This window comes from Triplophysa rosa, linkage group LG7 (assembly GCF_024868665.1).
Source record: "Triplophysa rosa linkage group LG7, Trosa_1v2, whole genome shotgun sequence".
Classification (NCBI taxonomy): domain Eukaryota; kingdom Metazoa; phylum Chordata; class Actinopteri; order Cypriniformes; family Nemacheilidae; genus Triplophysa; species Triplophysa rosa.
Window position 1 is genome coordinate 7,405,803 of NC_079896.1, and position 11,039 is coordinate 7,416,841.

General features: G+C 38.1%; 2 protein-coding genes across 2 annotated transcripts; one reads left to right on the plus strand and one right to left on the minus strand.

Annotated features, from left to right (window-relative positions):
- Positions 1–518: 518 nt before the first annotated feature.
- ruvbl1 (RuvB-like AAA ATPase 1) lies at positions 519–3,655 on the minus strand. The gene is given in 11 exon segments (XM_057337511.1): positions 519–678; positions 839–930; positions 1,166–1,268; positions 1,380–1,578; positions 1,685–1,748; positions 1,855–2,004; positions 2,159–2,248; positions 2,385–2,536; positions 2,723–2,855; positions 2,963–3,049; positions 3,389–3,655. Coding segments are annotated over 11 exon segments (1,371 nt in total). The 5' UTR covers positions 3,530–3,655.
- Positions 3,656–4,031: 376 nt separating this feature from the next.
- Positions 4,032–9,113, plus strand: eefsec (eukaryotic elongation factor, selenocysteine-tRNA-specific). Its single transcript, XM_057338172.1, has 7 exons — positions 4,032–4,551; positions 6,513–6,720; positions 7,016–7,112; positions 7,279–7,443; positions 7,559–8,188; positions 8,297–8,453; positions 8,565–9,113. Exons 1-7 carry the CDS (start codon positions 4,251–4,253, stop codon positions 8,744–8,746), a joined length of 1,740 nt encoding a protein of 579 aa, XP_057194155.1. The 5' UTR covers positions 4,032–4,250; the 3' UTR covers positions 8,747–9,113.
- The last annotated feature ends 1,926 nt before the right edge of the window (positions 9,114–11,039 follow it).

Here is an 11,039-nt window from a genome sequence, read left to right on the forward strand (position 1 = left end):
TTCTACATGGGTGACATGTTGGAAACGCATAAGCTATAGACTAGGAAGTATTTGAACCACTGATTTTGATATATTATAATAAAAAGACATAGCTTGAGGAGATTCCCCCTTCCATGTAAAGCGATTTGAGTACTCAGAAAAGCGCTATATAAATGTAACAAATTATTATTGTTATACATGTTTAATTCAATACCATTTGTATTTCACATCGCTATCAAAAAGATTCCTTTTCAAACAAGAACAAGTCCTTTTCAAGAACAAACCAAAAAGACATCAGACAGAACAACTGAGAACTCATAACAGTAAAAAGTATGGGAGATAAAACTTAAATGAAGAATTCAGGTCATGTTGAAGTTGAAAGACTTAGTCTAAAGATTATGTAGAATACAGAAGCCACATTTTTCTCTTTGACTGTGTGACCATCACACAGTTAAAACTTATGACAAATTGGATTTAATGAGTCAGTCAAGCAAACAAAAGGAGGGCGTACAAAGCGAAAGAGCGAGAGAGAGCTTGAGTTATTTCATAAACTTGGTGTGCTGGTCTTGTAGAATCTTTGCAGAGGACTTGGCATCATAGAAGAGTTCATTAATTTCTTCAACATTTTCTTTTTCGACTACTTCCTTCCCCTGAACTCGTGCCAGCAGACTGGCAGGGGTCAGCAGCTGAACAGCATATCTGCATGAACACAAAAAAATATTGCAAAAGTTACAAAATCCAAAAATGTGGTTTGACAGCTTAATGTATCTCAGTAATTTATCATTTTTGTTGCAAAACATAGTTTGATAGTCTATGGAAATGAAGTTAGATGTGCAGTGCATTTATGTATGCATGTTACCTGAGTGTAGTTTTGGTACCAATATCTCCAAGGTGAGATAAAGCCTCTTCGCTGATGTTGATGCCCTCTGTCTGTGCTCGAATCTTTATGATCTATAGACAACATGCAAAGCAAACAAAAACATGTAATGCCAAAAATATTTACTCCCAATTCTTGTCTCCAATTGTATAGAAAACTGATGCAATAAAAGTAAATAGTGACTAAGGTGGTTGTCCATACAATTCTCTTGTTTATGTTCCAAGAAAGTGAAAAGGTTACATGAGCAAATTATAAAATTTGGTGAACTGTTCCTTTAAGAAGCTCACTAAACCATTGCCGAGAGCACACCTGTTTCATTTCTTGTGGCGTGTACAGCATTGTCCTGATAATCATGACTCGATCTAGTAGATCCAGTGGAATTCCTTGAGGGGAGCTGATATCCTCTGTGCCCCTAAAAAAACAGACATTTGTAACATTGTTGAGCAACTGCACAGCAAAGCAACTTTAAAATGATTCTGAAACTGCTATTTACAGTAAATAACCCAAAGTATCAGAAACACACCTGATAAGGCAGTTTCCTCGGTTGGATGCAAACACAACAATGGGAGCGATGGAGCTCTCCAGAGCTCGGTGCAGATAGGTGAAACACTCAATGTCCAGCATGTGAACCTCATCAATAAACAGAACCCCGGGAACCAGCTCTGCCACTCCCTGATCTATGTACCTGTTCACCACCTTATTGATCTCACCTCGCAGTTTATCTGCAAAAATACACACCGACATGCATTTTAGAGTTTAAGAATGATAAGTGTGGCCGGTTTATAAAATGATTTCAGTTATACCAGTATAAATAATAAAGTGTAATACCAGTGATTTCTGTCTTTTTGGGCTTCATCAGTTGACCCATCATAGAAAGTATGTCCTGACCTCCCTGGAAAATACAAAACACATGCTTACAATTTTAACATTATTGTAGCATTTGAGGTGTTTTTAAATGAGCACATTATATTAAATACATGAGAAGTTTGTGTGGATACCTGAGGTCTTGCATTAGCAACATCCAGGTCATGAAGTGTAACATCCTGAATAATCTCTTTCTTCTTGTGTACGTCGCCTTTCGGTAATGGTACTTACTCTTCTGCTTCTAAATCGAACTCTGTTGCAAATGTATCGCATCGACCTTGCCTCTGTAAGCCAAAAACACAAAAACAGTGATTACAACCACAGGCATATTTATTGCAGGAATGTATGGTCAGCTAGCAGCAGGAAGCACAATCTGACTACCGGCCCACCTGCACTGATGAAAGGTGGACAGGTGAGAGAGAAAAAATATGTTTGTACCTTGACTGCCCCACTGTTGGCTTCAATGTAGATAACATCACCGACCTCGACTCTCTCCTTCTGCAGGCTTTCATATATACTGGGATCCAGCTGCATACACACAGGGGATATTAAATATACACACTACAAAGTAGTATAGTTTCAACCTTCAAACATACAATCTGCTCGCATTCTTATCATTGCAATATAAGCATCCACGAAAAGCAAGACACTTTCACTTGCTTACCTTTAACTGTTTGGTGCCCTTTGCTGTCTTCAAACCAATAATGACATGACTGACAGTTTTGCCATAGCCCCCCATTGGGTTCTCAGTCTCGCATGGGGTCAGTTCAGTGACCTCACCTTCATAAACCTCTTTAGTCTCTTTGATACGCAGACCTGCATGCAAAATAAATAAAAAAACACCTTAATCAGAAGAATGAAAAAAACGTATATAACCAATTGTACCATTGTGTGCCATTGTTTATTACTTTTATACAGACTTTGGATACAATTTGTATGGTGTGTACAGGTGTGCTGTCTACCAAACTGGACAGGTATTAGATCTTTCAAGTGATAGCTTACCTATGGCTCTTCTGAAGTTCTCCATCAGCACTTCAGTTTTCTTGATTTCTGATGAATACACTTCACTGCCCACCATAGGACAGAATGGAACCTTATTCCCCAGTTCCTGTGCCATGGCCAATGCTAGGGCAGTCTACATGATACAGAATTAGAACTAACAATTAAACAACCACACAATAACCAGCTCTTAGTCTATTAGTGACTACCAGTGACTGATGGGATGGAAGCTACTGTATTTACCTTTCCAGTTCCAGGCGGTCCTGCAAGTAGAACAGCTCTGCCAGCCATCTTCTTAAGACGAATGAGCTCCACAATGATGCCACAAGCCTAAAAAGCAGAAATGTAAAGAATATCAGTACCCTTGTCTAAAAATAAAACACCTGATTGATTTTTTTAAATATTGATAAATAAGACTAACAAATAACAATGTCTGGTTACAATCCAATTTAAAGCTATAAATATAGTTTTCAAATGCATGTGTATTTCTAATGTACTATTAACTTAACCATCTATTAATGGATATATCACATATTTTAAATATTTAAACAACAGTTATTTTCTGGCCAACTTTAATGATTTTCTATTCTTATTCTTTAAGGAATTGACATATGATCTAAGCAAACATACAAAGGCAATTCTTTATAATCAATAATTTGGTTCCAGTACCTCTCTAGCGGTCTCCTGTCCCACCAGCCCGGACGACGACTGTTTAGCATTACCGGCCTCATCCAGCCCCAATCCCTTCACGTGGCTGTGAGAGGCAATGCGTTGCGTCTTCGTTGTGCTTTTCACCTCCTCGATCTTCATGTTTCTTTTAAGTTAATCAAACGCTTTTAAACGTGCATAAAAACCCTCAAGCCTGTCTCAGGAAAAACCGTTGAAATCAAACACAAGAGACCCGCGTTTCCATGTGGGTAACCAAGGCAATTTGAGGAAGTACCGCCTTAGCGGTGGTTTTTAGTATTTCTTTGCAACGATTGGTCAACGGGCTGAATCTCTGTTAATCCATTGGATAGTTTATTGTCTGTCTATGGCTTGAGATCACGCCCCTTTTACTCATTGTGTCTCTGTATGAAATGATGTACTGAAACAAAGGTAACCTATGACGGTTCCACACGATTTATCTTTATATATTTTGGCCCCATAAATAACTAAGCATGTAATTTATATATTTAAACTGAGGTACATATATGTTTTAAGTTTAAAAACCAATTAGACTGGTTAGCTATGTTAATTAAACTTTCGAGGAGAAGTGGAACCTTCGAACGGAGTTGTTTTTACGTCAGGGTTTCATTTTTATCAGCGCAGGAATATCAGCTGTCAAATGTTAGCAAAGTTTGTTGCTTGCAGTACAAGTAAATATGCTTATCGCGAAGTTTAAACCCTTAAATCAGAAACAGAGGATATATAGCTGAACTCCACACAATTGAGGAAACTTGGTTTACTATTGAGCTGTTTGATATTGTGTTGCCGTCAGTAGTTCAAAGTCTGCGCATTCATTCTGTTACACAACAGTCGGGCCGTAGTGATGGCAGATGCAGGTAACAGACCCAAAACGCTCAACTTTAACGTCGGTGTCCTCGGTCATGTGGACAGCGGCAAAACGTCACTTGCCCGGGCGTTGAGCAGCACCGCATCCACCGCAGCCTTCGACAAGAACCCTCAGTCCAAGGAGCGGGGCATCACTCTAGATCTCGGGTTCAGTGCGTTCACTGTGCCTTTTCCCGAGCACCTGAGTAAAACCTGCGGGGACCGAAATTATGACAGTCTGCAGTTTACACTGGTGGACTGCCCGGGCCATGCTTCCCTCATACGCACCATCATCGGGGGTGAGTGGGTAAATCACTTATAGGGTCGAAGGTTACAATACCTAAAACCACTGAGGTTTTGAAAGGAAGGTTTGTTATAAAAATTCAAGATCAATCCAAGGGCCTGTTGGTATTTATGGACATATAATATATATAGGTATTTTACTTTTATGGACATAAACGGTTCAGTTACGTGCATGTTAAATCAAATTATATACTGTGTACTAGCAAAACCTCACAGGTTACTGCTATCTTTTAAAACATTAAATGACCAATAACTAACCAACTAGTAGAATAACGTGTCAGTAAGTTTTGGACTCTGCCCCGCATCACCACTTGTAGCCAGAAGGTGGAGTATGTGTTTCCCTAAAATACTACAGTTCGTGAACCTTAATGTCAAAAGAACAAAAAATATATTAAAAATAATAAAATATTGTAATAGAATATGGGTTGTTGACGTGACATGGCATTTTCATTGTCACACAATATAAAAATGAATATGATTAGTATTGTCATCATTTAAAATGTAGTAAATGGTTAAGCATATCTTTATCTTACATGGACCTGTTGTTATAAAATAATGTTGTTCTGATAATGTTGTTATTAGATTTTTTTTATTTTCAGCCAAAACCCAAAATTGTCCTATGGTGTGACTGTCCCCAATGCAGTACACCAACATATATTATGTAAACAAAAATTCGCAATTAATCGTTATGCTCCTCATAATTGTTCAAATATTTCACTTTTTTGGAACCACTATAAAAGTGTTAAGTTATATTGTCCTTTGGTGTGACGCCCTGAAATGATATTTTTTATTAAAAAACTATATGTTAAACTACATAGTCTTGGACTATTATGCATACAATTCTTGCTAACTGCTGTTGACAGGTTAGCTAGAAACAGCAAGGTCATTAGCTGAGACAAAAGACTGAAACGTCCTTTGGTGTGACAGATAATGTCCTGGTGTGACAACTGTAATGTCACACAAGAGGACAAGGTCTTTTTAAGAAGCATTTTAAACAATTTAATAACAATAGTTTAACTCATTTATTATTCATTTTTGATAATTATTCATTTTTCATAATTCTCAAATTTATTTGTTACATTAATTACAATTTTTTTTTATGTTTTTGCAGAAAATGTAATGTTGTGAGTGTCATGAAAATAAATAAAATGTGATAATTCTTTGGTTTTGAGACTGAAAGAATTGAGGGAGAAAAATGCATGGAAGAGAAAGCACACGGATCTATAGATGTAGATGGTATTTTACAATTTTTTTTACTGCATATTCGTCAGCTACCCATATATTCATTATATAAAATACAGAAAATACAAAACCACTTTAAACAAAACACATTTCAAATAACATTTTAAACAAACAAACAATCCATAATCTGCCATTAATGATACCCATTTGTTAACTCCAAAGTTCACATGTGAATAGCATACATTATGTACATATAATGTTTATATAAATATTCGGTCACACTTTATTTTAAGGTACAGTTCTCGGTTTTAGTAACCTATTAACTACGACTTTTGCTTAGTTAACTCTTAATTTGTTGCTTATTAATAGTTAGTAAGGTAGTTGTTAGGTTTAGGTATTGGGTAGGATTAGGGATGTAGAATATGGTCATGCAGAATATGTGCTTTATAAGTGCTTATAAACAGCCAATATGCTAATAATAGGCATGCTAATGAGAAACTAGTTAATAGTGAGAATTGGTCCTTATACTAAAGTGTTACCAAATATTCTTTCAAAATATAACCTTGTTTTAATATTGAAAGTGTAAGGCCATGTCAAAGTTGGGAATTAGTGAAATTAATGATTGAAATAATTAATTATTAAATTATGAGATTTCACCAACAGGGTCACAAAAAGACAGTCACACGATGTTGTGATCAGAGAGGGCAAATAAATAAAAAGGGGAAACAATGTCTTTGAGGCATTTTGTTAACCTGTGAGTATGTTTTTTTTGCAGGCGCTCAGATCATTGATCTGATGATGTTGGTGGTTGACGTTGTCAAAGGCATGCAAACGCAAACAGCAGAGTGCCTTCTGATAGGCCAGCTCACCTGCTCTCACATGGTCGTCATCCTCAACAAAATAGACCTGTTGCCTAGTGACAAGAGACAGGGGGCAATGGATAAGATGACCAAGAGGATGCACAAAACTCTTGAGAACACTAGGTACACACTTTCAAGAACACGTTGAGCTGTTATTCAACTTTGGTACTCGTTCAATTGACTTTACAGACCATCATGAAAAGAACAGCACAAACCTGCACAAATTTTAGGTTAAGCTGGTTGACTAGAATATTCTTTCTGGTGAATGATGAAGGATGTCTTACCAGCATTCAAAACACACCATATTGTAGACAGGCTGTGTCTTTTCAACACCACCCATGCATTGGGTGTTTAGCAAAGCCCATTTTGTAAACGTTTGCTGCATTGTAAATGTGCTCAGACTTTTTTTGCTTCACAGATTTAAAGGCTGCCCTGTTATTGCTGTGGCAGCTAAACCAGGTGGTCCCGAGGCCCCGGATACAGAGGAGGCACAAGGAATCTCTGAACTTATAGAAGTGAGTAAGTGGGCTTTATGTTCTCAACAACACATTAAAAATATAAATCTGAACAGAAGGTTTTAGTAGCTCAATTTTAAAAATGAAGCTGTGAAAAAGTTTGTATTAATTAGAAAGGCAACCTGTGTTTGTAAAAAAAATGGTGTCTCTGTCTATGTGTGTTTAGTTGCTGAAGTCCCAGGCGTTCCTTCCTCAAAGAGATCCATCAGGTACCCTTCTGATGGCAGTAGATCACTGCTTTTCCATCCGTGGCCAGGGAACTGTTATTACCGGCACCATCCTGCAAGGGTCTGTCAATGTCAACGATACTGTGGAGATACCGGCTCTGAAGGTACATTGACATTCATCTACACACAGAGAACTTTGAAAACAGAAAAGTGAGGTTAAAAGTCCCCAAAAAGAAGACAAACAACTCACCGTTTCTTTTCTGATCTTTATTTTCTCAGGTAACCCGCAAAGTAAAATCTATCCAGATGTTCCGGAAACCAGTTCCCAGCGCCATGCAAGGAGATCGGGTTGGTGTGTGTGTGACGCAGTTTGACCCAAAGCTATTGGAACGAGGTGTAGTATGCACACCAGGTTCATTGCGAACTCTATACGCCGCTGTCATATCCGTCCAAAAGATCGAATACTATCGTGGAGTGGTAAGCAGCCGCGCCAAGTTCCACATCACCGTTGGACACGAAACCGTCATGGCGCGTATTTCGTTCTTCCATCGAGTGCCGCCTGAGAACCAAACTGGAGACTGTAGCCCTTCCTCTCAAAAGCAATGCTCAGATTTTTTCTCGTTTGATTGGGAGTTTCACCACTTGGATGAGTATTTGATGTGTCCGGGAGATGGTGAGAGGCAGGAGGTACAGCAATGGGCGTTACTCGAGTTCGAACGGCCGGTCACGTGTCCGCCACTCTGCTTAGTAATTGGCTCACGACTGGACTCGGATATTCATGGTAACACATGCAGGCTTGCCTTTCACGGAAAGTTGTTGGAAGGGTTTGAAGACAAAAACTACACGGAAACAGCGCTGCCTCGACTTAAAATTAGCAAATACAAGCAGAAGGAAGGAGCAGTGGAACGGGTATGTTTGTAAAATTATTGCACACGTCATATTTGATTTGATTTTCCCCTTAAATAAGGTTTACATCCAATTTTCATGTTTTTCAATCAACTTATTGTCTTTTGTTAGGTGATGGATGACTACACTGTGATTGGTCGGAACCTGTTTAAGAAGGAGACCAACCTTCAGCTCTTCGTGGGTTTAAAAGTTACACTGTCGACTGGAGAAACAGGGACCATTGAAGGCGGCTTCGGCCAGAGCGGCAAGATCAAAATCCGAATGCCAGGTAAACAAGACAAACACACTCTCAAAACACACTACAATGTTTTCATAGAACCGTAGCTAATACAGGAAAAGTTGTCAGGCCAACATCAGTATTCTTTTTCTCTTTGGATAGAGGGTCTGAAAGAAGAAACCAAGCAGCTTCTGTCCTCTTCCTCTAAGAAGAAGGGAAAGGGTGGGACCAAAAATGAACCATCCAAATCTGAAGAAACCAAGCCTAACTCTCAGCCTGTCACCATTCACCTGAACTTCAAACGTTATGTTTATGACCCCCACAAAAAAATGGTGCAGTCGTGACACTCATAATGATCTTTCTGGGTGAGCTGATTTGAGAAGATCTGGAAGGGGAGGTTGCAGGAATAATCATGTTCTGAGAAGATGCTTAGTATGATACTGAGTATATATTAGTATAGAGTGAGTTGGCAACTCTTGTGTACATTTCTTTGTTTGAAGAGATTATTTTCTTTTCTTTTCTTTTAGTTTAATTTTTCTTTTATGTAAGGAATAACAACGATCAATGACAATGAAAAGGGATGTTCCTTCAGTACACAACATCCTATTCAAAGTCCTGCTGTCATGCTAATTTGCTAATAAAAGGCTATATTAGCTAAACTTGTGGGTTAGAATTTGTTATAATATCTAAATGAGAGTAAAGGGGTTAGGCAAAATGTTTTGTATGTATAGGCAAATATTTATCTGGCAAGTTACGTTCCACATAACATCAGTTGCCCACATTTATAAATATCAGTTTTTCCGTCCTATACTCTTTGTGTGTGTGTGTGCGTGTGTGCGTGTGTGTGTGTTCATGTTTGTATATCCCGGTGGGGACCTAAACCTGAATACACACCAACACATGGGGACTCGTGTCACTGTGGGGACCAAAATTGAGGTCCCCAGGGGCAAAAAAGCTAATAAATTGTACAGAACAATATTTTTTACAAATCTAAAAATGCAAAAAGTGTTCTATGATCTTTAGGTTTAGGGATAGGGTTAGGGATAGGGGATAGAATATACAGTTTGTACAGTATAAAAACATTACGCCTATGGACTGTCCCCACGGGGATGTGTGTGTGTGTGTGTGTGTGTGTGTGTGTGTGTGTGTGCGTGCGTGCGTGCGTGCGTGCGTGCGTGCGTGCGTGCGTGCGTGCGTGTGTGTCATTGTGTCCGTTCTGAATGTGAAAATGTTTCTACATTTTTAATCCAATTAAAAAGAAAACATAGAGAAACAAATCAAGAAAAGGGTGACTAATACCTTTTAAAACAATCTTTTCATTGTTTGTCATTTTACATTACAGATTTGCATATCTATTTCTGTTTCATTATGCCAAAAAGTGGCTGTACTAAAATACTAAATTCCATCTGTACTATACTTCCTTGTTTGTACGTGACGCTGTAGTTGAGAACAAAGTCTTTATTGTTATTAACAGAACTGCAAATAACATTGGACATTTTGATAATTCAGTAACCACCTATCACTTTAAACCTCTCACACACAGTTTTTGACTAACAAATGTGTTATTAAGCCCATTTCACATTGAGTCCGAAATTTGCGTCCGAAATTTTCGCACGTTAAAAAATAAATATGACCTCACGTTGTCAATCACATTTACACACTGCCTCCGATATTTTCGTCCGTCATAAAAAAATCGGACCGGGTTCGATTTTCTGCGTTTTCTCATCCGTATCAAGCATTTTGAGTGGCCTTTTATAACAATTCAGAGACACCGTACAAACGAGAGCCAAATACGAAAAAACGCATACTAAAATTTCGGACGGTATGTGCAAAGACCTTTACTCATGTCATTCCCAACCTGTATGACTTTCTTATGCAGAACACAAAAGATATAGCAAAGAACGGTGTTAGGAAACAACATTGTCCACTATGGACTTATATTGTATGGACACAAAACGACTGAGACATTTCTTAAAGTAATTTCTTTTGTGTTCCACAATAGGGTAATAATAAATAATAATATTTAAGACTTTATATTTGGGGAAACTATTTCTTTAAAGCTGTGGTTTAAGTTTTACTCAATGAAGTTTTACTGAAATAAGTTTTAGTGAGCAAACGGAACACTGTGAACTCAAATAAACTGGAAGTATGTGGTGATATATTTGTATTTTGCGGTTATAAACTAGAACGATGTGGTCTGTAGATCGACTGACCTCTTCACTTTTCTGAGGATCAAAAGTTCATTGTATGTGTGGTTTTTACTGTGCATTAATATTAATGAAGCCGAGTTACATTTCTCTCATTAATTACAGCAGGAAAGAGACGGAACACTCAGTTAAACGCTGCAGGCGTCAGAACCCTTTGATTCTAACACAACGTAAAGGTTTTCATGCCAAATTCGGCCCACTAGGTGTTTGTGACGTTGACATTTTTAAATACACAACACACACAGTCTCTCTCTCGTTTTCCCTGCAGTGAATCTGATAGTAATCTCAGTTTTTTATTTTGTGTGTAAGTGCATGCGTGTACTAGCCTTTGATATGACAGCTTGAGTCTGTTAACCTCTCTAATCAGGGTCCTTCATCAGAGAGGTCTTTTAGAGTGCCTGCTTAAAATTCATAAACGAATTGAAAGAGT

What these genes read in the sequence shown, in the direction of transcription:
- eefsec (XM_057338172.1), top strand. Translation starts at nt 4,251, where the DNA reads ATGGCAGATGCAGGTAACAGACCCAAAACGCTCAACTTTAACGTCGGT. An exon ending in GAATCTCTGAACTTATAGAA is followed by an intron (nt 7,113 to 7,278) that starts GTGAGTAAGTGG and finishes ATGTGTGTTTAG; the next exon opens with TTGCTGAAGTCCCAGGCGTT. An exon ending in TGGAGATACCGGCTCTGAAG is followed by an intron (nt 7,444 to 7,558) that starts GTACATTGACAT and finishes TTATTTTCTCAG; the next exon opens with GTAACCCGCAAAGTAAAATC.